This window comes from Anabas testudineus, chromosome 3 (assembly GCF_900324465.2).
Source record: "Anabas testudineus chromosome 3, fAnaTes1.2, whole genome shotgun sequence".
Taxonomy (NCBI): Eukaryota; Metazoa; Chordata; class Actinopteri; order Anabantiformes; family Anabantidae; genus Anabas; species Anabas testudineus.
This window is the reverse complement of record NC_046612.1, coordinates 13,678,239-13,704,561: the sequence shown is the minus strand read 5'-3', so window position 1 is coordinate 13,704,561 and position 26,323 is coordinate 13,678,239. Positions and strand designations below refer to the sequence as shown.

The 26,323-nt window shown below is 40.2% G+C and overlaps 3 protein-coding genes across 4 annotated transcripts in view; 1 reads left to right on the top strand and 2 right to left on the bottom strand.

Annotated features, from left to right (window-relative positions):
* The window catches only part of fbn1 (fibrillin 1), a 48,088-nt gene extending 38,304 nt beyond the window's left edge, over positions 1 to 9,784 (top strand). Inside the window, exons 51-66 of the mRNA XM_026379029.1 lie at positions 846 to 998; positions 1,128 to 1,190; positions 1,274 to 1,393; positions 1,508 to 1,627; positions 1,723 to 1,845; positions 2,296 to 2,427; positions 2,717 to 2,842; positions 3,512 to 3,718; positions 4,028 to 4,153; positions 4,436 to 4,558; positions 5,148 to 5,264; positions 6,402 to 6,530; positions 6,624 to 6,743; positions 7,341 to 7,572; positions 7,650 to 7,833; positions 8,150 to 9,784. Of these exons, the coding sequence (XP_026234814.1) occupies positions 846 to 998; positions 1,128 to 1,190; positions 1,274 to 1,393; positions 1,508 to 1,627; positions 1,723 to 1,845; positions 2,296 to 2,427; positions 2,717 to 2,842; positions 3,512 to 3,718; positions 4,028 to 4,153; positions 4,436 to 4,558; positions 5,148 to 5,264; positions 6,402 to 6,530; positions 6,624 to 6,743; positions 7,341 to 7,572; positions 7,650 to 7,833; positions 8,150 to 8,536 (2,462 nt within the window). The 3' untranslated portion in view covers positions 8,537 to 9,784. The remainder of the gene's footprint in view (positions 1 to 845; positions 999 to 1,127; positions 1,191 to 1,273; positions 1,394 to 1,507; positions 1,628 to 1,722; positions 1,846 to 2,295; positions 2,428 to 2,716; positions 2,843 to 3,511; positions 3,719 to 4,027; positions 4,154 to 4,435; positions 4,559 to 5,147; positions 5,265 to 6,401; positions 6,531 to 6,623; positions 6,744 to 7,340; positions 7,573 to 7,649; positions 7,834 to 8,149) is intronic.
* A 328-nt stretch (positions 9,785 to 10,112) lies between these two features.
* On the bottom strand, positions 10,113 to 12,880 carry dut (deoxyuridine triphosphatase). Of its 2 annotated transcripts, XM_026379030.1 has the most exons (7): positions 12,704 to 12,880; positions 11,888 to 12,044; positions 11,563 to 11,654; positions 11,349 to 11,393; positions 11,166 to 11,240; positions 10,360 to 10,430; positions 10,113 to 10,224 (listed from the first exon to the last, which is right to left on the bottom strand). In XM_026379030.1, the coding sequence occupies exons 1-7, from the start codon at positions 12,837 to 12,839 to the stop codon at positions 10,168 to 10,170; spliced, it is 633 nt and encodes a 210-aa protein (XP_026234815.1). In that variant the 5' UTR covers positions 12,840 to 12,880; the 3' UTR covers positions 10,113 to 10,167. The 2 variants fall into 2 exon arrangements, with proteins under 2 accessions (XP_026234815.1, XP_026234816.1); XM_026379031.1 differs by lacking the exon at positions 12,704 to 12,880 and having other exon boundaries at positions 11,888 to 12,697.
* Positions 12,881 to 13,436: 556 nt separating this feature from the next.
* slc12a1 (solute carrier family 12 member 1) lies at positions 13,437 to 24,853 on the bottom strand. The gene is given in 27 exon segments (XM_026377840.1): positions 13,437 to 14,566; positions 14,654 to 14,721; positions 14,860 to 14,995; positions 15,115 to 15,201; positions 15,358 to 15,469; positions 15,786 to 15,914; positions 16,495 to 16,620; positions 17,046 to 17,128; positions 17,234 to 17,340; positions 17,899 to 18,039; positions 18,267 to 18,378; positions 18,492 to 18,591; positions 18,684 to 18,839; positions 19,090 to 19,191; positions 19,271 to 19,394; positions 19,518 to 19,625; positions 19,713 to 19,760; positions 19,762 to 19,871; positions 20,078 to 20,162; positions 20,340 to 20,467; positions 20,582 to 20,693; positions 20,784 to 20,894; positions 21,010 to 21,149; positions 21,522 to 21,617; positions 22,255 to 22,330; positions 23,139 to 23,279; positions 24,367 to 24,853. Coding segments are annotated over 27 exon segments (3,132 nt in total). The 5' UTR covers positions 24,625 to 24,853; the 3' UTR covers positions 13,437 to 14,430.
* Between the last annotated feature and the right edge of the window lie 1,470 nt (positions 24,854 to 26,323).

The following is a 26,323-nucleotide window of genomic DNA, read 5'->3' as shown; positions in this document are numbered from 1 at the left end:
GTTTTTGTTCTTTTTTAGTATTAAATCCTGCCTCTGATTGACATTAACGTTTTAGATGACCGTAACAAAAAACTGCTGATACACGCACATACATTTGTGCATGTGCTCACACACAGTTGCAAAACAGCTGCGCACAGAGCACCACAAATCTCTTTTCCTGAAAGGCTGACAAATCAGTTTTATGGGAGGAAGCAACATGACACTTTTTGACGTGCTTAAAGCACCAGGTGTTCATGTATGTGATCTTCGCCACCTGAGCCAGGTTTGTGTGCATGTGTGACCTGTGGTGGCCAGAAAGCGTATTCGTGTTGAGTTGAGTGAAGGCCAGTATTAGGAAGAGAGTGGAACCATATGGTTCTCATTAAAAGAAAGTGCCTGCAGAGTCCACGAGTAACAAGAGTCCTCAGAAGCACAGAGCTGGAGAGAGATACTGACAAATGCTGATCACTGATTGGAGATGCATGTAGTTAGCCAGCCTCCATCCTCACTACAAATACTTCACCAGCAAGGTTAAAATTTGGTTAAAAGAAAAATACTCAATGCTTTAAATATTTGCTTTTGGTTTTTGGGTTAGCATTTGATTTGTTTGAAACCCATTTAAACCGCAGTGACAGCATAGTAATAAAATGTAGTAAAAACATACACGCAGTCATCGTACGATCACTTTGTCAGATTTAGAAATTCCTTTAAGAAGATTACGGAGACATTTGAGATGAAACATAATCTTGTTGCTATGTTGCAGATTTAATGTAGAGGTTTTATCAAGTCAGAGTTGAACATGGCTGAATGCTAATGAAGTTAAACAACTTTTATCCTTTGTGTCTATGTGTTAACTTAACCCTTAGATGTCCGCGTGAGCTACTGCTACACCAAATTTATAAATGGACAATGTCTGGCTCCAAAGCCTCAGAACACATCTAAAATAGCATGCTGCTGCACTGGAATGCCAGGTCAAGGCTGGGGAGACCCCTGTGATATCTGCCCCAGCAAAGGAGAGGGTATGTACACTTTCTATTAGATAGACATACACCTCACAGCCATATGCATGCAAACACTCACCTGCATGCAAGCACATGCATTAAATAACTTAAACTATTTAATGGTATTTATGATATGATCTCTTCCAGAACGGTATTTAACCCTTTGTAAAAATCAGGGATATCAGCAAGGAAAAGATGAACACCCGAAAGGTAATGGATGTCATTAACACTGAATCTTTGCTGCATCTATGTTACAGCTATGGATGCAACTTACTTTGTGGTTCTGTTTGCAGATATTGATGAATGCATCAATGACCCTTGTATTAATGGCCAGTGCATCAACACAGACGGCTCTTTCCGATGTGAATGTCCCATGGGATACCATCTAGACATCAGTGGAGTCAGATGTGAAGGTCAGTGTTACTCACTGTTTTGCTGTTATCGTCTCCTCGTGATTTATTGCCCCAGTTGATGTTAACGGACCTCTAACATGTTTTATATGGTTTATATAACTGTGCTTAATTTAGACACTAATGAATGCGACATTGGAAATCCCTGCGGCAATGGCACATGCACTAACGTCATCGGTGGGTTTGAGTGTGCATGTGATGAAGGCTTTGAGCCCGGGCCGATGATGACCTGTGAAGGTACGTCAGATTGCAGGGACACTGTCTTTTCCATCATGCAGTCTTTGTAGTCACGTGGTACTACTCTAACCTGATGCTTTCTGTTTCTCGTCCAGATATCAACGAGTGTGCCCAGAATCCCCTGCTGTGTGCCTTCCGCTGTGTGAATACGTTCGGCTCATACGAATGTAAATGTCCCACAGGCTACGTGCTGCGTGAGGACAGGAGAATGTGTAAAGGTACTATGGTTAAACAACTCTCTGAAAATGCCTCACAGAGACATGCCGGTCTCATCCATAAAGTTACATAACACACTATCTTTGAAGAATCCTCAAAGGTTCTTTGTCTCTGACGAACTTAAAGCACTAAATACTAACTGGCCAAGTAACTATTTACGCCTCCTCACTCTTAGATAGCTCGGGCACCATAGCAACGGTTGTATTTGGAAGGAAGCGCTGAGACAGAAGGAACCTGTCAGAGTCTGTAGCGTCACTGTTTACATTAGCGCTCTAAACAGACCACCAACTCTCCCACCACTTGCCTGTTAGCGCTGATTAAACTTTGGAGTGCTTTCAGTATGTACGAGTGTCTGTGTTACATCACTGGCGTAATTTCAGCCCATACATGCACAATGATTTTGTCATACATCTGCATCACATCTTACTTTTCGTATACTGTTTGTCCTCCAGACCAGGATGAGTGTGAAGATGGTATAGATGACTGTGCCAGTAGAGGCATGACCTGCAAGAACCTGATTGGTACATACATGTGCATCTGCTCCCCTGGATACACACGCCAGCCTGGCGGAGGCGGTTGCATGGGTAAGGTTATCATAGGTTATCATATTATATTAACCATTATGCCAGCATGTAGCCTCAAAGCTTTGCTTTCCTTTGCATAAAATGAATTGAAAAGAGTCCAACTCTAGTAGATATTTGTTATTGTCATACAAAAGACCAGGAATAATGTTGAATTTATGTGAAATCTGATAAATGGCAATAAGAAGTCTTGGTTATGTGTGTGAGTTCTGAAGCAGAACTTTAGCGTCATTTCATCAAGTCCTGTGTCACAAATATCCATTTTATTTTTATATGTGTGTGTCTGTGTTAGATTTGAATGAGTGTACAGCCAAACCCGGTATCTGTAAGAACGGCCGTTGTGAGAACACTGTAGGAAGCTACCGCTGCAGGTGTGACCAAGGCTTCGTTCCTACCCCCACACAGACTGAATGTATTGGTAGGTACATGTTCTCATTATATCTTGCTCAGTGTGTTTCTACTTCAGTTCTTGAATTTTGATCACAGTCTGTTGAGACCTGTTGCTTCTTGAATTCAGCTGGATCCCGATTTGTACAGTAGGAGCTTATTGAGGCCAGAAAGAAAAACTTTTAACTTAGTTACTTCTCATTTCTGTACTTCAAACATCTTAGAATATTAGGACTAACACTTCAGTGGTAATATAGCCACAGTTTGTACAGAATTACAGATTTTATTGCCACTATATTTGAATAGATAAATCTTATGCTATCTAGGTGAAAATGTTTCCTTGCAGTTTTAATCTAACCGTTCCATGACAATTTCCACTGTCTCATTAAAAAAATGTGTCTGTTACTGTAAAGATAGGGGCAAGGAAATCCTAGACTTTCTCCCTAATCTAAATATATGCTTCTTGATAGATGTGATGTGCTGAACTCTGTGAGAAAAACTCCAGGGACACTTTGTAAGCTCTGTGTTTGTATGGCTATCTTACTTCTTGCAGACAGTAGTGATAGAGCACTGTGGGTAATCTATTTACGTCTGTTTCTCTGACACCAGGTCCTGTCTGGGTGGTATTTTTTTCCTGTGGTCCACCACTTTGTGTGTTTGTCGCTCTCACGTTTCTTTCTGCCTCTCTCCCTCCCTCCAGATAACCGTGAAGGCTTCTGTTTCACTGAGGTTCTGACCACTCTGTGTCAGATGACTTCTAGTAATAGGAACATGGTGACCAAGTCAGAGTGTTGCTGTGATGGAGGCAGAGGCTGGGGAACAAATTGTGAACTGTGCCCCCTGCCAGGGACCACCCAGTACAAGAAGATGTGTCCTTTGGGACCTGGCTACACCACTGATGGCAGAGGTGCTCTACTGCTATTACATTAAAAAACCTTTAACCAATTTTCTAGCGTTAATGCTTGTTTATCTGACTTATATCATATTTAGCGTGTGACCTGGTTACATCAAAATATCAGATTGCCAGTACTGTCTGTGTGAACATGACACAACACTGATGAACTGCTAAATTGCAGAATTAGCATACACAACTGTTTATACTAGTAAAATCCACCAAGACTTAGAGCATATATTGCTTCTCCTGTATAATTGTGAGTGGTAATTCAGTTGTGACCTGATTACCTGGAGCTCATTTGTCTTGTTTCCTTGTGTCCAGATATTGATGAATGTCGCGTCATGGGGAATTTGTGCAGAAACGGTCAGTGTATCAATACATTGGGCTCTTATAGCTGCACCTGCAAACCTGGTTACACCACTGACATCAGCGGCACACTGTGTGTGGGTAAGACTTAATTTCATCTCCAGCACTTACACTTAATGGACTCTTTTCCTACAATGCCTACCTCCCGTTCTCATTCCTACTGTCTAGTAAAGACCTGAAACTGTGTGGGTGGACTGCCCACACACTCCTCTAAAAAATGCAGCCCAAATCTGTCTGCCTCATCATCTCCCCTTATGGTATTTCTGGTTTGGATCAAACACACTCTCTCTCTCTCTCTCTCTCTCTCTATCCTTTCTGTCTCACTCTTTCTGTCTCACTCTCACGCTGTCCTCCTCCCTCTAGATGTGGATGAGTGCATACAGGCACCAAAGCCCTGTAACTTCATCTGTAAGAACACAGAGGGAGGCTACCTCTGTTCCTGCCCTCGTGGGTACATCCTACAGGAAGATGGAAAGAGCTGCAAAGGTGACATGAACACACACCAGAACAGAGCCTCTAAATATTCTAGGGTAATCCATAATAAGGCCAGTGCTACTCAGATCAGTTGCACTTCTTGCTTGACTTAGCTTCTAGGTTAGAGCTACTTCAGTGCTGAGTAGGCTGGGCTTTTTGCCAGTGTTTCCCTCACTGTCCTAAGACACTCAATTTGAAATAGTGTATACACATGCATGTTTGTAGATGAACTATCTTACATCCAGGCTCTGAGACATAGTGCATCTGTCTGTGCCTGAGTTTATCAGACTTGTTTGTAGGTCTAAACAAGTGTGCTTATTACATTCATTTTTGGGGGGGGGGCTGTTTTATCTTTATTTACCATAGCTTTAGTTTCCCCCTCTACAGTACCCCTCTGTGTTTCCAGTGTCTGGTTCATTTGCAGTTCATTTGTAGGTCAGTGACTGTAGAAGGACTGGAATTTCACTCAGAAAAGAGCAGCCCCCATACAGTAGTTTGACAAAGCTCCAGCCACAGGATTGTAAATGCATTATATGAACTTCATAGCAGTTTTAGTTTTTCTGTTCAAATTTATTTTGACATTGTACCTTGTATTTTTCAGATCTCGACGAGTGTTCCACCAAACAGCATAATTGTCAGTTCTTGTGTGTTAACACCATTGGCGGGTTCACCTGCAAATGTCCTCCAGGATTTACCCAGCATCATACTGCCTGCATTGGTGAATACACACATGCATATTATACATATGCTGCACATACACATATTTTTCATTAGAAGTGCTATTTGAACAATTGCCTGTGTGTTCCTAAAAATGGAAATGCTACTTGTTTAGTACAGGTACAATTCATCAGTATGTAATTCATCAGGGTATCTTACAGGCTTGCTCATAAAAGACTCTAGAAGCACCCTCCTGTCTAACCTTTACCCACTCTCATTCAGAGTTAATGGATGTCACACTAGTTTAATGTCATGACAGCTCAACTCAGCTCTTTGTAATGGAACATTGTAGCTATAGTTTTTCCCTGACTATAAAGCCTCTCATATCTCTCATATCAAATCAGGAAACTCTCAGTTTTGACTCTAGAAATTGTTGTGGGTATAATCAGGAGTTAGAAGCGTGAGAATTATAATAAGACAGTACATATACAACAACTGTTCTACCAACCGAGCTACTGTTGCCCTGAGACACTAGTGTAGCTTAAAACACTTGTTGGAATCATGTCTCAGTCACTAATGCTGCAAAAGCAGTTGACTTCTTACACATTTTGATTTCCAGGCAGTGCACACTTAGGAAAGATGGTTGTGCTTCGAAGAATTTTGTCCCACATGGTGACACTTTCACCATATCTAAAGCTGGAAACACACTTTTGAAGTCTCAGCTCGACTGTGAAAAGACCTGATCACATGTTTAACAACTGACATTTAGAGATTACTGCCTTCTCCACTTTTATCTTAACCACTGAACTTTAAACTTCACCATAAGATCAGGTTTGCATAGATTTGAGTCACAACAATCAAACATGTTTGTGATGTTTACCAAAAAGTCTAGACTACAGGCTTACTTAATATATTTTTCCATGAATTGTTATCCAGGAAGTCTAGATTATCTTGTCACACTATTATTCCCAAAATCATGAATGGCCATTTATCCTCAAATGCTTGTGATTATTACCTCTTCTGGTCTGAGATTGAATCAGTTGAGGAGAAGCTGCAGACTGTGAGGTTATTTGTATCAACAGTATCTGCTCTAATTTTCAAGACCAGTGTTGAATCCCCAGGAATTAGAAAATGACTCAGCAAATCCAAATCAGGGTCACAAGCAGCCTCATGTTTCCTTTCCCTCCTCTCTGTGCAGACAACAATGAATGTGCAACAGACCCAAATCTGTGCGGCTCCAATGGTGTCTGTCAGAACACTCCAGGGAGCTTCAACTGCGAGTGCCAGCGCGGATTTTCATTAGATTCCGGTGGACAAACCTGTGAAGGTCTGAAAACAATTGATACTGACCTCAGTATCAGCTGCTTAATCATACAAAATGGGCTCTGACAGTGGTGTTTGGTTTGTTTGTCCCTGACAGATATGGATGAGTGTGATGGTAACCACAGGTGTCAACATGGGTGTCAGAACTTAGTGGGTGGATATAGGTGCAGTTGTCCACAAGGTTTCCTGCAGCACTACCAGTGGAACCAGTGTGTGGGTGAGTAATACCACTGTTGTATTTATCAGCAAATATACAAATTCTTTACTTTTGGGGCATCGTTATGACTTCTGGTTGCTGAAGTATGTACAACCCAGCCATGATGTTCTGACTAGAGTCCCCCCCGTACACATTTTAAGTTATTTGTGATGTGGTGTATTCATGCGAAAAAGAATTGTTACATCAAAAGTACATTATCAATATTCTACTTACAAACCTAGAAAGTCTAGTTTCTTATTCATGCACTCAAATAAAAAATACAGACTTTAAAGGAGGCATATAAAATACATCTCACTAAAAGGACAAAGCGACCTATTTAAGTTGGGACAAGAAAAAGAGGGTGATGGTGCAAAACCAAAATATCCAAGTACATAAACTAATCAGAAACTGCTCAGACATAGACAGTAATTGTGTGGTAAGGGTGTGTATGCATTGGCATATACCTCAAATAACACTCTTTTGTTAGTTAAAGCTTTATTTTTAGTTTTGCATCTCAACATTTACAAAAAATCATAGCAGACTTTCCCAATATTGTTTGTGTCCTTTAACTGGAATGACCTCTTTGTGTTTATTTCCCATCCACTCCCTGTGACCCAGATGAGAATGAGTGTTTGAACAGCCAGATCTGCGGGGGAGCGTCATGCCACAACACCCTGGGGAGCTTCCGTTGTCTCTGCCCCACTGGCTTCAACTACGAGCAGATTAGCGGAGGCTGCACAGACATCAACGAGTGCTCCACCAGCCAGAACCCCTGCAAGTTCGGCTGCTCGAACACAGATGGGGGCTACCTCTGTGGATGTCCCTCTGGACAATTCCGTGCAGGACAAGGGTATGTGAGTGAAGGGTCGTTTGTGAAATATGTCTGCAGATGTTTCTACTTCACTGATGGTTTTGTCTTTGTCCCAGACACTGTGTCACAGGTTTGGGCTTTACAAGTGGCAGCTCCAGTGGTCCACAGGAAGGTGAAGAGGATGATAATTCTCTGTCTCCTGAGGCCTGCTATGAATGTAAGATCAATGGCTACCCCAAGAAAGGACGCAAGCGCCGCAGCACCAACTCAACACAGGATGAGCCTATGGAAGAGATGCAGGTAATCTGTCTTCATGCAGTACAGCATATGTTTAGGAAAATATGGGGACTTTAGGTGTTTTATAAGCTGGTTCTAGTAATTATAATTTCAATATTTATTACTATCAATGGCAGTGCTATTGTAATAGCAACAGATGTTCATGGTGGGGAATGAAAGGTATACGTGAACTGCTGTCTTCAATATCCTGATAACATCCCTGTTTGGATGTACTCACCCTGCTGTCTGTCTCATATTAATGAAAGAAGATATACTGTACTGTAGATCACATATGTTATATTAACACTAAATTCAGTTGGACCGTGTTTTTCTTCTGCAGCTGACTGAAAAGGAGATGGTCAGCTTGGCCAGTCTGGACATTGAGGACACCCTTCAGTTACACCTGAACATCAGTGACCTGAGTAACCACGACCACATCCTTGAGTTCACCCCAGCCTTATCTACCCTTAGTGACCATGTGCGTTACAAAATCGACTACGGAAACGAAGAGGGCTACTTCAAGATTAACCAGGAAGAAGGTGTCAGCTATCTGCATCTGAGCAAGAAGAAGGCTCTCTCCCCAGGGGCATACTTCATTCAGATCAGCAGCGTGCCCCTCTACAGGAAGAAGGAACTAGCTGAGCTGGAGGACAGACATGATAAAGACTACCTCATAGGACAGCTGGGAGACATACTGAAGATGAGGGTGCAGATCATCCTCCATTAACCATCACAAGACTGAGACAGGCAGATGTTGTCAGTAGCTGTTAATCCATTGTCAGGCTAACACCCCCCAAAGGCCAAACATCTCTGACTTTGGGTCAGTGGTTAGAGGCAACCTCTGCTTGCTCCAACAGGGAGAAGGGCTCACCACCAAAGAGACAAAAAGGGGGTTGGGGGAGGGACTATGTCATTTGATTGCCAAAGATGATTCTACATATCATAGATACAGTTTCTGTGCAAGCTGAGTGATGCAGCATGACTTCAGTGAAATGAAGAACATATTGCCCTGACACACAACATCAGCTATGTGTGAAGCACTATTGCGCGTGTGAATGGTTTTGGGGGGGGGGGGGGTTATGTTCTATAATGATATGTGGAATCAGGTGCCATTTTGAAGGGCACGCGGACTGCAGAGAGCTCTAAAGGCTGGGTTTTTAGGAACTCGGTGTAAGTGGAAGAAAACGGTGAGTCCCAATAGTCTGAAATAAATTCATTTCCTCCCCTCAGGTAAACGACTAACCAAACCTGCATACGTGGAAGTAAACATATTCCTCTATCCCCAGATATTAATTTAATGAAGATGAAAAAGCATGAATAGGAGAATTCTTAGGAGAGGAAAGGAACCTACTATGGACTATTGAGATGTAGCCATGTCTGAGCTTGAATGACTCCTACTGCATATTTAAACTATGCTTTTTCATTTTCCTACTGACAAAGAATAATTCATATTTACTGGTGCTAGCAACACTACCACATAGACTTCTGAATGCACTGTACTACTATACAAAACTCAGTAGTCAAGATATGATCCAGTCGGCCATTCTGAAGATTTCATGTCTTTGCAACCGTAACAGCTCTAGCTTCATAGTCTGCTCTCCTCTATACTACATGTAAATTGTGTTTATACTGTAATAATCAATGCCACTTTTAATCTATGAAGCTTTTGTAAACTAGAGGAAGCCCCTGGAATGAGGGCTTTGTAATGGTGCTTATAATGACCAACTACTTCCTTTGTAAACTGTGTACACATGAACACAAACATACACACCTGCACACACACAACACACATTGAGGATGCCAAACCTGGGCCTTCATGATTATGCACTGAGGTCTTTGTGGCCACACATTCTTTCACAAGTACAATCAGTGCTGAATTGCCACGGACCAGCCTGACACCAGTCTGTGTTCTCTGTTCACATCAGTGAGGGTTTAGTTGTAAATTCACATTAAAAAACATTTTGGTGTAAATGTATTCACTGCTGTACTTTCCCTTCTATCCAGGTTGAGTTTCTGTCATAGCAGAGTTCAACAGGCAGCTGCTGGCTTTATGTTAGACATCCTTTGTCTTCAGTCATGTGGACCCAAGAGCAACGTGATCTCTGCATGTTTTAGCCAGTTCAGATTATACTCACATAATGGAGCCAAATCTAGGTTTATGCAATTCTTGTCCTGCACCGCCCCCATGTGGAGATTTGGAAGACTTAACTTTGTGGAACTTAAAAACAACTTTAGACAGAAACCTAAAAAAGGTATGAAGAACATGTGGGTGGGCATTTCCTGTGAAGTCACCACACAACACATAAAAATAAAATGACAAACTTTATTAACACATTATAAATTTATATGTAACAGCTTTCAGTTGCGTCCAGTTGAGCCAAAGCCTCCAGCTCCACGCTCTGTCTCATCCAGTGTCTGAAAGACAGCAGTCAAGGTTTATTTTATTTTAAATATAATCTCTGTGATGCCATATATATTGGGGTGGGGGTGGGTGGGCACATTCATTTAAACAGGAAACGTCAACGTCTGTATTGTGTATTAGCTTCTTACTTCTTGCTCCATCAGATCTGGATAGCAGATCCTCTCGCAGACCAGCTGAGCAACTCTGTCACCTTTTTTCACTAGAAGCCAGGGAAACAGAATTTTGTAAATAACACATATATAAAAAATATACTTGACAACCATTATGCTTTAATTGCATGAGAATGACTTACAGTTGCAAGAAAAAGTATGTGAACCCGTACGTGGAGTTTTACATGAATTGGTCATAAAATGTGCTCTGATCTTCATCTAAGTCACAACAATAGAAAACGGTCTGCTCAAAATAATAGTACACAAACATGTTTTCATGTTTTTATTGAACATAACATGTAAACATTCACAGTGCAACGTGGAAAAAAAGTATATAAACCCCTAGCCTAATTACTTCTCCAATTAGAGCCAGGGGTGGGTTGCTGTCCACCACCTGAAGTTCCCCAGGGGATGGGTGATGCAACAGGACAATGACCCGAAGCATTCAAGTAATTCAACAAAAGAATGGCTTCAACAGAACAAAATACAGCTTCTGGAGTGGCCCAGTAAAGAAGATCAGAGCACATTTTTTGACCAATTCATACAAAACTCCACGTAATCCCAAAGGGTTCACATACTTTTTCTTGCAACTGTACGTTAATAACTAGTTTAGAGGATGCATTTTTATGATACCTGCCATTTACTGTATCAGCTGAGTCTGATTCAACATTCTATCTTTACTGCAAATGACACTCATGGATATCAAATGACAACTTAATAGGGCAAATGCAAATGTACTTTTGATGAATAAGATGGCGATGCATGTCACTGATGCCAAAACTCACCTTCAAATGACTCTTTGCTGAAGTTGAACAGCACAACTCCCACATTTCCTCTATAGTCTTCATCTACAACACCAGCTAAAGGGAACATGAAGCAATATTAACCCTTGCAAGACAGTGGTTGCTAACTCAATTCTCGATTCTCACTTAAAGGAAGTTAAGGAATTAGCTTAACCAAAGACTCACCACCAACATCAATGAAGTGTTTTGCTGCCAGTCCAGATCTTGGTGCTGAGAGGCAAATAATTACAAAAGTTACATGTTAAGAGCTGATAAAACACATCTGCACACAAAAAAATCCTAACGTCAATTCACATGTATTGAGCAAAAGAATAACTTGACACTATGTTGAGAAATTATGCAAACCGAGATTTGCAGAACCCACATATGAAACACTTACCCACTCTGCCATAGCAGCCATGTGGAACTGCAATCTGAATGTCCGTCTTCACAATGGCCTTGTCCATAGGACCGATGGAGTAATCATATGCACTGTTCAAATTCACAGAATGAGAGTTAGGTTTCTTTAGGGTATCGTCTCAATACAACCACGACGACTTCGACGTTTAGTGTGCACAATTTTAAAAAGAAATTTAACTTCTAACACAGTCAACTAACAACTTAAAAGACGGGGTCACAGTGTTAGCGTTCAACTTGAAATGTTACGCAGCTACATACGCTGGTCACAAGTGTTTAGTGAGCTCAGATATAAGGTATTAACCAACCTGTAGAGGTCATATCCTGCAGCTTTAGATGAACCTCGGGTAGGTGTCGTGGCATTTTCTGAAAGTTTTGCAAATCTGAGGACAGCTCTTTGTTCTGCAGGGGCTGTTTCAGTCCGTGGCCTCTTTGATGGAGAAACTGCAGAAGCGCCTGTAACTTCTAGGACGGGCATGTTGCAGAGTTTCACAATTAAAACGCGTGCGCTAAATAATTTATAAAGACTGAACAATTTCTAATTAAAAAGACACAAACTGGAGTTGACTAAGACGAGGTTAAAAGCTTCTGCTGCCGTTTCTTGGCGGTCCCCTCCTATTTGAATGACTGAATTTCCCGCGCTACAAGTCCGCCAAATTAGCTCCTCCTCAAACGCACGTAACTAACCTTATAAACAGATACTTTACTAAATGCCACAACACACAAAATGCTCCTACGTCCACTATAACGAACTTTGGACAAATAACAGGGGATAAAATGCTTAATTAATTAATCTGGAACAAACTAAGTGAGGAAGTAAGTATGCTCGGTAGCTATGGTAACACTTCCGTCATCTCGTAGCTGTACGAACTAAAGATCTCGCGAGAGTTTTGATATAAACAACTGTTACATCCGCAAGAAACACAAGGACATATTTGACCAATATGCTCTAATCGTCACTTTACTAACGCAGTGCAACAGAATAAACAATTGTTAGTATTGTTTATACGTTCAGCATGATAACGTTAATTCATCGAGAACAAACCAAAGCGGCCAGTTACAAAACAACGCTCTCGTCACTGTGCCCTTGATATGATATATATCCATCGCAATGTCGTGCTTGCCTTTGTTTTGAGTGGGCAGCGTAATATGAAATTTCCTCCCTAAGAAACACAGAGCAGCATCAGAAAACGAAAAGGATTGTCGCCGAAGGCTCCTTAGCCACAGATGCTTCGTATTGTTTAGCACCACCGTCTGCATGCTAACTGTGTTACTGCAAACGTCCTCTCAGCTGATCACATCCAACAACTTCCTGGTTGTCGCCCCTCCTCTTCCGGTTTTACATCCAGGGGTCAACTCTGATATTATTTTAAGTCTGTTTTGAAACAAAAAGTGAAGTCAGGTAACCAAGTGGTCTATATTTATTCAAGTATAGATAGAAAAATACATAGATAGATTAAGGTAACATATAGTCAACAGTATAGGCTATTTAAAGAGTGGCCTACCTAAAATGGCCCCTTATAACCTATGCATCATTGAAGTAATCCATGCCCTTAATGCATCTAGTTATCACCAAAGTGTCCTACATATTATAATCTTTTTTTTATAGTCATGCATTCAAAGTTGTCTTTACACAAATAACACACATTAAGGAATACTTATGAATAAACAAATGCTAAGTCTAAGTTGTCAAAACTATTGCTGCAGCACTGGGAATAATCAGCATTGTCATTGAATTAATATTCATTGTTCAGTCTTTCTTCTTTGCATAAGTACTTTAAAACCAAACAACTAACAATATCTGACATTATTTATGATGATTATCTAATGCATGACAGACAAAAGTAAGAACTGCAGATAGCTTTAAATTAATGTTTTATTCCAGATAATCAATTTATTATTTAAATGGGGAGACAGACAATAGCGTAAAATATACAAAAGAATTGGGTTTACAATCTTTAGTTTTGATTATGACTATTATTATTATTGCTTAAGTGCATTAAGATAGTAATATTAGAATATTTAAATAGTATAATGAGGAACAGGTAAACAGCTTTATACAATGTAATAGCACATTTCATAATCTGAAATATGAGAAAGAATATTAAAAAATAATTAAATTCATTGTCAATTCATGATGTTTCAAAATGGCTGATAGTGGTGTAGTTACAGTTGTGCTGTTAATCATTTAGGAAAGGGTTTTTATTCTATACACATTTATTTTACATTCACTGCAGCAGGGAGCAGTCTATTACCCCTGTCTTTGTGTATTGAACGGATATTTATGTTAGGAAGACATGATTTGTGTTTATTAAAGTAATTACACTTTGAGCAGATGTCAATACTCTACATGTCATTGCAAACTTCAACTTCGACTAGCCATTCATTCATTCATTCATTCATTAATTTATGCAAGTTAAAAACGTCTGCTTACTAGAAACCTGGTTGCAGCCTCACATAGTACAAAGATTTCTTTTCCTAAAGAACAACTTCCCACAAGCCTTCTAAAACAGCTCATTTTAGTTGTAGTAAATTTTTGCTGTGACTAAAAATGGGTTTTGACATTACTGTCACAAGCCGTGGTGTGTTTGACGGTGTGCTTTGTCAAATTTATTTCTTGGCATTTTTGTATTTGTGTGATACAGTTATTTGTTTACTACTCTGGTTCAAGGGGGAATTGTATTAAGGCCCTCACCAGGGCTTAACTAAAATGCTGGACTGAGTTACTTTGGTGTTGGTCTGACAGACTGAATAACATCATCCAGGTTCGGGGACACTTCACGATGCTTTATGGCTTCCATTTTTCTCTTTTATATCTTCCTACTACTCTGCTGTTTAGCCTGCAGCCTGCTCATGAGTAGAAGGTAAGAACACTCTTGTGGTTGCCTCTGATGAGCAGAGTTGGTGGAAGGTTCATTGTCAAAATGTCCAGCCAGGCCATGTAGAGGTAGCTGGACACAGATTCCTTACGTGCAATGGGCATGCTCCTGCATAGGATAAAGGAACACAGTAATTTACACAGTTTCTTCTCAAACTGGGTTCCTTAAGCAGCAGCAATAGTTAGTTTTACTTACACAATGATCAGATTGGCTGATTTGGAATTTTCCTGAATCACCTCATTCAGTCGTATCTGGAGGTTGGTCTGTGAAACAGCAGCAGTTATTTTTGGACAATGAAATGATAATTGTGTTGTTTAATGAAACTCTTCCTAACTAATTACAAACCTAGCTAATGCATAAATATGTTCTTCCAAGTATTCAGGTGATGTCAGTTGTTTTACCTTATCCTCGAACGTGTTCAGCTCTTTGTCAGTGATTTTGTACGGCTGTTCTTTCTGCATAGCTTCGGCCTGAACTGTGTCTTTAGAGCCCTCGTACAGACGGAAAGGTTCAATCATTTCCTCAAACTTTCTCCAGCTGGAGGAAAGCAGATAAGAACATGGCTGACTCCAGAAAATATTCATTTTTTAAAAATCGTATAATATATTGATATTAATTCTCTTGCACCACTGGATCTGCTGTAACATGTAGCTTACCTGTCAGAGCTGGGTTTCACGTGGATGTCGTCAATGACATTAACATCACTGCAGGTAATTCTGAATTTCTGCAACAGAGACTTCATCCTGCAAAACAGATCATCCCACACTGATTACCGGTAAGTTTGATATAAAAGTTGTTTAGTTTTTTTCTGTTAATGCAAACAACACAATGTGTCCTATAAAGTGATTTCGTTGACTTGTCATTTTTTTATATCCAGAATATCAGGATTTTCTACTTACTCCTCTTTATCCAGGTCACTGCGTCCAGGTTGCCCTGCGATGAAAATCCTTAATTTACAATCTTTCCACTTCTTCCTGGTGGTGAGGATGTATGGGAGTAGCAGGGTAAGACCTGGGAAAGGGACAATACATTTTTATTTTAGTGCTAGTGAATCCAGCTGGTTTAATTTTACAGTATATGTAGTTCACATTTGCAATGGCTCAAAGATCCATTAAAGTCTCTCCATAAATTAGTGCACAAATCAACTCTAACAGTATTATATTGCTTACACATGACAAAACTTGATTTTCAGTTGCTATAATTAAAACTGAATAGTGCATATACAGTAGCAGCACGTGGAAGAACTATGTTGCATTGATGACTTTTTTAATGTGATGTGTCTCATACGAGTTATAATTTATTGCTGAGATTGGAAAACCAAACCTACCTCCGTCGTCAAACAGCCACCACACATCAATGGTGCCTTTAGGCAGTTTCTTCTTGAACTGAGTGCTGGCTTCCAGCAGCCTCTCATTCATCTTGGCAACTTGTGGGGGTGGAGGGCTGCACACTGATACTGGGGGAGAAAGAAATATGAGAAGGAAGAGTGGGATGAAGGAGAGAAACTGTAGGAAAGAGTGTAATTTATTGTCAGAGCATACTGTAGGAAGTTAAGTTGGATGGAGAAAGTAGCTGAAACCGTTAAGAGTGTACTAACACTATCCTTTGTGTGTCTGTGCGTGTGTATGATGAAACAGAAACAGATGGAGGGAGAGGTTTGCGAGCACCCTCTCCTGCCTGGGTTAAGAAGCTGCACTTAGAAGTTGCTCTTCTAACCGGAACGAAAGGCACCATGTTATTGGATTACATCCTCTGAGGCATCTTTAGTGGGAGCATTTAATTCAGTTATATCTGCATGGGAGTAAGAGAAGTTTCCAAAAATATTGGTTTCATTGTTAAAGCTATTATGTACGGTATTTTATTCCGTGACTCAGAGAAAACATGAGTCTGGCAGGAGAGTAAAATAGGTACCTCTATTCCTTTGTATTAAAAGATTATACTCTTTAGTTAGTGCAACCTTTGTTTTACATGGGTTAAAGCCTTCCTCAGATGTCAGGTAAGAGTTTAACATAGATAAATGATCTCTACGCGGATACCTCTGGTTGTGAGCACTTGCTGAGAGGATTTCCTTGACTTTCTGAACAGTCCTCTTGGTTTCTCTCTGTTTCCGTTCATCTCGTTCTCCAGTTCTTGCTGTTCCTTTGCTGCCTTTAGCATCTCCTCTGAAATACAGAGTCAGCAAAATGTAATTGTGAATATTTAATAGATTAGATTTCTGCACAGCTGTTAACTGGTAGTTAGTTTAGCATCTTATCTCTTTACTACCTCACCTACAGTAATGCTTTGTAGTCTGCAGAACAAAGTTTCCCCACTTATCAGTATTGTTTTATTATAGTCACAGTGTGATACAGTAGTTGTTAACAGTATAAACTCTACAGGGCCAGTGCTGTGTTGGAGACTTGCTCTGTTAGTCCATGTTGACGACTGCTCTCTCTGTATTTTAATAATTTAATAGAGAGTTTTTTTTCTGCTATGTAGCACTTATGTTTGCTGCTTTATTCATTTTATCCCGTTTAAGGTCTATTAGTTCCATGCAGGAGCCCTGCTAGATGAAAGCATACAACCTAAAAAACAATTCGATAATGACCTTCTGCCTCGATAATGTGCGACACATCAAGTCCCTGGTTCATTCTCAGCACCACCGTCCCATACTCAAAGTCAAATGCATCACTGTCAAAAAAGAAATATTGAATGAGCATACCACTTAAGCTCACAGATCTATGTTAATTATATTGTGTTATTTATTATGTCGCCTTGTGTGTGTTTGTGACTTACTGCAGTACTCCCACATAATTGTGCACTGCCTCTGTACCCGCGGTCCTCCAGTTTCTCTTGAATCCTATCATTAATGTGTTAGGCCTCATGCGGCCAAGACCAGAAGCCTGTAAGGAAAATCACAGCTCTCACATTATAAAGATAAAAACCTTCATTAACTGGAGGCTCCACAGGGTTTCACATTGCCCTAGACACGAAGTCTGTGAAGGCGTTTTACTGGCAGAAGTTATGATCACATCACTCAGCAGATCTCACTTTGTCTGCTCCAATACAGTACAGTGTTAATCAATTATAGCTTTTGAACTGCCGTGCTGTTTGAAGTAAGCAATCCTGACAATGAACTGAGCCCTTATCTCAAGAGTGTGATAGCCAGAGCCATAAGACTGTTAAGACTGTTGCTGTTCCTCATTTACTCTCTGCTCTTCTTCTTCCTCCACTAATATCCTGGTCAGACCCTAATGATCTGCCTAGACCAGTGTCATAACACAGCCATAGATAGTGTTTTATTGGGAGGAAGATCTGGGTCAGTAAAACCAGTTTCTGCAAGATTTAAATATATCAGTCGAAACTTGCAGGTTACACATTAATTTTATAGATTTTTATACGTTAGTGGGTTTGTTTATTATCTTTGAAAACAATGTTTCATACAGTGTGTCCGTACTGACCTGCAGCAGTCTCTCAGCTCCTTCTCCGAAACTGTCACAGGCCACTGCAGTATAAAATGCCTTGCGATTGGTCTTTCTGAGCCAAACCTGGTTCTTCTCCATGTTAGCGTTTATCTCTTCTAGGGCTTTTGCTCTCGGGCCCTGGAAAGGACAAAACATACACCTGTGTGTGAGTGTATGTTCCTATACACATGAATATTTTTAATATTCAGAAGACACAAGTAAACTTTAGTCTCAGGTATCCAGACATTTTCCCTCCAGTGCATTTTTAGCTTACAAATTTACCTGATATGCAAATCTTCATTAAAAAGAAGATTTAAGCAGACAATATATCCTTTATTGGTAATATCCATGATTTACAAACTTACCACAAACACTTCACAGAGGAGGCAGAGTCCAAAGTTCTTAGAAAAGGAGTGAGCCAGGTCAAGGAGAGCTGGTCTGGTTCGTGCTGAACCTGTCAATACTAACATCTGAGGCCTGAAAAAGAGATGCAGCGTCATTTGGTGTTTTAGTAATCTGAAAATTGTGCATTTTCGTGTGTGTTGTGTTGTTTTTAATTCAGTGTTCGTATCAACATATGTGGCTTTTACCTAAAGTTCTTGACGTGATCCTCCACACCGGACAGAGAGAGAGCGTTGTTGACTGCACTTACAAATGTCACTGCCTGTGTTGATGAACCCCAGTTTACATCTGGAGAGCGAGCAAGAGTCTGAACAGGTTATTTCTACCGCACTTGCATCACGAATATACTTCCAAGCATTCAAACGTTACACACAGCTCACCTGGCTTCTTAACTGTGACATAAATGTAGAGAAGGATTTCGATGCCGTATGTGAGGAGAGCAGCCCACCAGTTGATAACAAACATAACAACACAGCAGAGTACTGCACCCAGCAGTGATAGCCACATGTTGTAGTATTTATATGCCGGCCTCCAACCTGAGAAAAGCAAGATAGAAGAAAGGCAGGCGTAAATAAGGTACTGTACAGTAAAATAATGAGAAACAAATCCAAATGTAATTAAAGGAGACACAGGTTGTTTGAATGGATATGTTAAATCAGATGCCTCTTGTTTTAATATATATTTAAACAAAGATAAATAAAACCTTAACTTTGTAGGAATGAGCATAATCAGCTCAGCCTAGTGTCAGAATTACTCATTTATAATTGCCTTTGTCTAGAGACCCACCTGGAGACTTGGCGTAGGATGCATGGAAGCAGGAGAAATTAATTAGAGCATAAGATGCAAGGAAGAAGTTTGAAATGATGGGCGCGATTGCATTGAGATCCCCTATAAAAAAAAGAAATCGTCAGTAAATAAGGACAATATAATGTAGTATTACCAACCCATGATAGACAATCGAACTGACCAATAAGAATGAAGGCCACAGAAATAACAAACGTGAGGACGTAGCCACGGATTGGCTCGTTGTTTTTGCCATGGCCCTTGGCAAAGAAGTGCAGAGCCTTGTAGATGTTGTCCTTACATAGAGCCTGAGACAAGACAACGCTTAGGTCAGAAACCATACCATATCTTGATTTCAGGACTTAAGAACAACAACCTAGTTGCAGTTCCTTTTAAAAACTAAATTTAGAAAGATATGGCAAGTTGCTTACCTGGAAAACCTTGGGTGCACTGACAAGAGAAGCCAGGGCTGAAGAAAGGGTAGCTGAGAATGTTCCAGCAATGATGAGGGGCCCGAAGCCAGACACCATAGTCATCACCTAAACCAGAGGTGAAGAACGGAGGATTAGAGGTGAAATAAAAATTCTCCTTACAGAGAGCATGGAGTAAAGTTTGGAAATGCATACCTGGAAGTTGTTCATCAAGCCAAAGTTGCATTTTTGCACATCGCAGGAAGGAGAAATTGTAGCCAATCTCACAAGCAGCTATGGCTGAACCATTGCATGGTACTCCGGGAGTAATGAGGTCAGTTGTGTTTCCTGTGGCATCACGAACAACAGTGGCAGCTGAACATTTGGAGAAGAAAAAGAGATGCTTAGGAATGTTTGAAATGACTAACAACCAACTCTCCAAAATGATAAAACAATTTAAAGTTAAAGTTAAGGTTAAGTGAATTATCCCTTGGTATGCACAGCAGCAGGGATCTAGGTTTTATACATTTTTATTAATCTTCGGAGTAATATTTTAATACTTCATTCATTATTATACTCACAGACACAAAGGGCAACAGCCAGATAAGTGACACCAGTGATCAGGATGGCCAGCAAGGTACCTTTAGGTAATCCTCCTTGGGGATCCTGTTAAATAGCACAGATCTGTGTTGATTCCATGACAGTGATTATAAATGTAAATGTTTAAAATACATAATAAATAAAGTTATAAAGATTAACAACAGCTGTTCAAATGTTTTTTGCACCACAGCATGTACGCGATAGACAAAGGGTTTACGCAAGACCTCCATGTAAATAACACACCCGTAAGTCTCCAGAGATGTTGGCTCCAGCCAGGATCCCTGTTGCAGCAGGGAAAAAAATGGCAAACACTGAAAAAAAGGTCTCCCCGTCTCTAAAAGCCGGCAGGAAGTTCTCTGAGAAGACTTTTGCTGTTAAAAAGGCAATGAGAGAAGAAAGAAAATTGATATGAATGAGATGACTTGGCGATTGACTTAATGATTTTCTATGTCATAACGACTGTTTTGGAAAAAAAAGTGTCTTACAGTTATAATTGAAGAAGCCTTTGGATTTCTTATCTGCAGTTGCGGGGATGACTGTTCCGACAAATACATTCACTATGGCCACCAGCAAGATGATGAGTAGAAGAACCTGTGCCTATAGTGACAAAGAAATTAAATCATTAAAACTAACTGCGGTTGCATATTTTACCACAACAGGACACCCAGCATGATGTTGATCTGTAACCTTGGCCTCCCATTCCATCCCAGCAACAGATATGGCCAGCAGCAGCACCACTGTAATGCATCCAATGATTCTGATGTCATTTGTTTCATCCACCATGATGGCAGCATGTTCCTGAGTGCGACAGAAGAGAGAGAGGAAGCGTCGATAAGTATATAGTCAAATATCTCGGAGCTCAACATTTCCACATTTCATTCTACGGTCACCTGATCTTAACAGCATCACAGACCTTCATCAAGTCGACCACAGTCTCAGCAAATCCCACCACATACATGGCCACAGCTACGGCGTTGGCAAAGGCAAATATTAGACCAATAGACCCGCCAAACTCTGGTCCCAAACTGCGGGATATCAAATAGTAGGCTCCTCCTGAAATGACAAAATAAAACCCACACATGGTGAATGATTAATCACCATGTCACTGATCCATTGATTTGCTGTCAGACCAAGTTAAGTAGGCTTTAAAACAGAGAAAAGGTTTCAAAAGGTGACGTTCAGGTTCATTTCTGAGCTTTGTGCCTTTATCTTGACACAGTGGCCTCTTGGTCATTGTGTTCACTCTGTAAAAGATTTTATGTCTGCTGTAAGAATTTATAGATAATGTTTTAACTGCGACAGATGAAATGACTTTTTTGGGTTATGAGTGAAATGCACACATTAAAGTCAAGGATTACAGTTATATTGTTCTGTTGCATTTCTGATTATGAAGTCACTGTGGGTTGACAGCGCACTGTGACTCACCTCCTCTGACCACACCGTTAGTGCAAATGGCAGACATAGAAAGACCTGTGATGGTGGTGACCACGCAGCTGAGGGCGACAACCACTATTCCCAGTCCTGAAATGCACACATCAAAGCAAATTAAAAGTTGACCATAACTGCATGAGCCACATAACATTCTGACCATAAAACAAAACCACTCACTTTTAAATGCTGTGGGTCAAAGTTACAGCCATCTTCTGAACCTGCTCTACTTACTGCCTGCAGTGTTCTCTGTCTCTCAAAACCATTTAGTTATGCCACCTGAACAAAAGCTGCTACCAATCAATATATTCTTAAGCAAAGAACACACTCGTGAAGCCATTCACACAGTTCATCCTGTCTCCATCTCTTTTTGTTCCCTCCGACAAATGTCTCCTACAGATCTGGCTCCAGTAGGTGTAGATCATTATGAGAGCTCAGAAAAAACTAGTAAGGTTGAATCTAGCCCATTTAAATCATTCCCTTTAATGCCCGAAGGACTATATTATCCTTTAATTGTGTCTAGTTCCTGGAATTATAGGTAACAAAACACTGGCATGGGAAATCTCATCCTGGTTCAACTGATGGAGAGGGGCTGTTACGACAGATTGACCCAATCGAAACAAGTTCATGTGCATCTAGCGAGGTTTTTCAGGCCTACACTGGCAAAAGATTTATTAGCTCTAGCTCTACATGCCTCATCTGACCAGCATTTATCTTTTGTCTCACTCACCCCAGCCAGCCTGACCAAAAACCCAGGACAGACGGATGAACAACATGACACCCCAGATGTTCAGCATGCATCTCACCTATGGAAAAGAAAAACAGTTTTTCAGTCTTGGTTATCTCTTCTCTGTGAGTTATACAAAAGTTGGAGTTGGTCCAAATTAAATGTCCATAATTTTGATATTATTAAAATAAAAAGCAGTTAACAAGGTCTAAGATCATGAAATAACACATGATAAAAGTAGAATGTGATGTAATAGTGATTAGAAATCATTAATCACTCTAACTGAGGATCCACCTAATGCGGACAATGTACTATAAATGAATATTTACAGATGTTGAGACTACAAAGCAAAATATTTTCAAAAATGATTCATAAAAATTAGTCTAGATGAAAAAAACATCAATCAACCCATAAAGTTCCTGGGTTCAAGAGTGTCTACAGGCTCCTCTTTGCTCGTGCTCGGTTATACCGTCTCCTCCTCTAGATTTTATTTTATCATGTGTAACAGCTAATGATCCATGATTAGCTTTCATGTAGTGATGAGCTGTAACATAATCTTTCTTCTTATGTGAAATTGCCCCATGTTCTCCAACTAATTTAAATAACCATCAATGTGCTTTTGCTGATGTGCACTTTTTTGCAGTTTTACTCTTGCCTGTTGTTCAAGTTAATGATGACATCTTTTCAAGCATGTAAGCTACAGCTTACAAAACATTTTCATGCCTTTTCTTGAGGTTTTTGATGATCAGCCAGTTACTTGCAGACTCTGGTCTTGATAGCCCCACTGGACCCTGGTGTGTTTTGTGTGCTTTTGAGACCCATGGTCACAATAATGTGGAGCTAGCCTACTTTAAAGCAAAGGGAGCCCATCAAGACCCATAACTCACCAGGACGCCCCTTATCCAGCCAAACTTTACTGCTCCTTTGTCGCTGTCAGACGGAATAGCAGACTCCAGATCATCAGAGGGGGCCCCGTCACTATCCTGGCCATCGTCCTCCACAGTGTCTGGCACAGAGATTGCTCCATTCTGCAGTGTATGTAAAGGCAAAATGAGGCAAATGAAGTAAGTAAAATTGTCTTAATATGTAACTGGGATATATTCATTATGTATTATAGAATTTTTCTTTCTCTGCACAAAGAGTTTTATGTCTCTTCGTAACAGGACACAGACTTGTCTTTTTTCATGTAAGGCTTTCTCCTGCCTTCTCTCTGATACACAGGGGAGAACATAAACTGAAGACTGATACAGCATTTACAGAGACATTACACTGGTCCACAGTGGAGAAAACAAGACAAACCTCATTTTAAGATGAATACTGACTATTACATGATTTTTCAGTCACTTACACCTTCACATCTGATTTAGACTTCTGATTTTTAACTTGCAGCAGTATGGAGATTGGATATTATATGAAATGATTCTTTTGAGCCATTAAAATCCACTACTACTTGAGATGTATGTATTTATAGCCACATACTACTATATTAAATAATCATTTTCATTAGACTTACTGATGTACATATTAGACTCTTAAAATGAAATGACATTTGTCGTTTCTTCCTGTCTTTTTTCTTTTTCTTTTTTAATAGTTCAGAAAAGTTTTTTTAGTGCAACCTATAAAACCCAAATTGTCTAATGATACCATCTGTTTTGCAACACAAAGCAGTAAAATAAACTTAAACTAAAATAAAAAAATCTCAACAGTGTCAAGTGTTGTGACAGCTGTTGAGTTCTAGTCATGTTCAGTATCAATTTTAGCTTCACTCAGACAGTGAAAAAGATGCTGTTTGAATGATTAAACTGTCAACTTAAAATATAAGCTATAAACATCTCGTTTCAATCTGTTTCAGTCGTTAACGGATTGTGTAGATCAGGAGCAGAACAAAACCTGCAGCTACAGAGTCAGTGATTTGCATTAGGGACTCAGGGAGAAAAACAGGTGTAAGCTACTTTCTGCAGAAGGTGAGGCGAAGGACAAACATGGGCAGTAGAGAAGGAAACCGGGTGCAGAGCATGTATCACAGGGAAAACAGAAGGACAAGAAGAGAACATGAGGATTTGTATCATTCATACTCACCAACTTTACTCACAGACATAGTGTACATGCCCTCACCTTTTGAAACACATCGTGAAGCTCCTGTAGGGATGGTCGCACAGCCCGTTGACCACTTACACTGCCCGCATTGCGATAAAAGTCAATGTTGGGCATTCGATCCAAAGTGTCATGACCAAAGGCGCTGACCACAGAGGGCCGGACTGCCCGGTGTTCTCCGTTGGAGAAGTTGGACTCTTCGTAGACAGGTGGCTCATCCAGGGTGGAATCATAACTGGGGTTAATGTGCTCACCTCCTTTAGACTTGAATCTCTCCATCAGGAATGCTCTGGGAGATTCTCAGATTTAAACAACACAACAAAACAGCAATGTAGCTCTTAAGTCTTCGATCATCCAGCAGTGTGTCAAAGCCGCAGAACACTGCATCAACTGCATCAACAGCAGTGGTTGTGCTTGCTTATTGATGTGTAGATTAGGATTAAACTCACAGAGATCTCTCCTGCCACTCGGAGCTTGTTGTGAATGAGCTCGGGTTATCTCAGATGGCCTACCTTTATACCCTGCATCCCAGTGTCATACACTGGCTGCCAGCTATTGGACAACTCACTGGATCAACCCTCAGAAGACTGAACAAGGGGTGTCACATATGTCCTTGCTCGATCCTAGGGGACACAAAGGCATTGCTTAACGTTTAACCAAGTCATAAAATCCAAGCGAGAGATAAAGGCGCTCATTGCCTGAGTTCTGGAGAATTGATTACTAATATTATTGTCTGAAGTGCAGGGCAACTGCACATGGCGTTATGTGGTGGCAGTTTAGGAGAGCTATGGGTATTCAGACAGAAAAAGAAGAAAAAAGTAAAGCTAATAAGGAAGATATAGAAAATGATTAATTTCATGGCATTAAATAACCAGTAGGCTATAATTAAAGAATTAGTGTGATAACAAGAAGGAAATCACTCTTATAGTAACTAAATTACTGGGCCCATAAGATTTTTTTTTTACTGATTAAATAAGTATTATTGCTGCTGATTTTCTTTGCCACTAAGTCTTAAGAGAGAAAGTTGACGGCTTGGCTAGTGCAGAAAGAATAGCAGTATTCATGAGGAAAATGAGAGTTAATATGAGACCATGAATTACAGGAACACGCTGGAGGCACTTTTTTATAGCCACATGACTTCTAAAGTGCCTTTAAAAGACCTCTTAGCAGGTAAACTTCCTTATTACTTATACACCACCGTGATTTATGTACACGGTGAGAAACAGACTAATGACTTGAAATCTGACCTTGGCTGTGGTACAGGCTGAGAAAAATATTCCAGCACGTGTTTTATGTGAGGACTGAAGGAAAGTTTGTCATTTGCATAATGTTTATCTGACTCAGAGCAAAGTGGTTTTGATTTGTTGTTCAAAGTTGTTCTGATTCGTTTGATTTTTAAAACTTTCTACCAGAACGACACCGACTGCTGAAGAAACTTTTCTCTCTCTAACTTTTCTGTCCTAAGCACACTGCAACATTTCTGGTTTTATCTGTGATGTTAATTCTCTTCCTTCTCTTCTTTGTATCAGATTGTAAGTTTGTTTAGTCTTTTATAAAAACACGCTCTGTGTCAAAGGTCGCACTGACTCTTCCACAGTCTAGACTTGAGATCAACGTGATTAATGTGTTTTTTGTTTTTTCTTTTTTTGATCAGAACTGCTAGACTTTTGTCTGCTCTGCTTGAGTAAATTCAGAGGATACAGTGCTCCAGAGATCTGTTGAACCTATATGAGTTGTGACAGCAGGTGCATATGCTCTAATTTGTACAGAGAACAAGGTAATGTGTACTGTGTTTAATGTCCAAAAGGCTCAAAAAGACAGTTTGATCGGTTTGATTGATACTCTGTAGTATCAATCAAACCAATCTCTACTCACTGCAGTGTGTCTTTAGGTAAATATAAAAGAGCAGACCCCAGCAGATTTGATTCCTGATACTACAAAGATCTTGAAGAGCTGTGATGTATAAAAGCTGAGTGAG

Excerpts from the sequence above, each read along its gene's own strand:
- dut (XM_026379030.1), bottom strand. The coding sequence starts at position 12,839 with ATGCAGACGGTGGTGCTAAACAATACGAAGCATCTGTGGCTAAGGAGC. Across the intron at positions 11,655-11,887 it reads GCAGGATATGACCTCTACAG|TGCATATGATTACTCCATCG; the intron begins GTTGGTTAATAC and ends GAATTTGAACAG. Across the intron at positions 10,225-10,359 it reads CAGATCTGATGGAGCAAGAA|ACACTGGATGAGACAGAGCG; the intron begins GTAAGAAGCTAA and ends GCTGTCTTTCAG.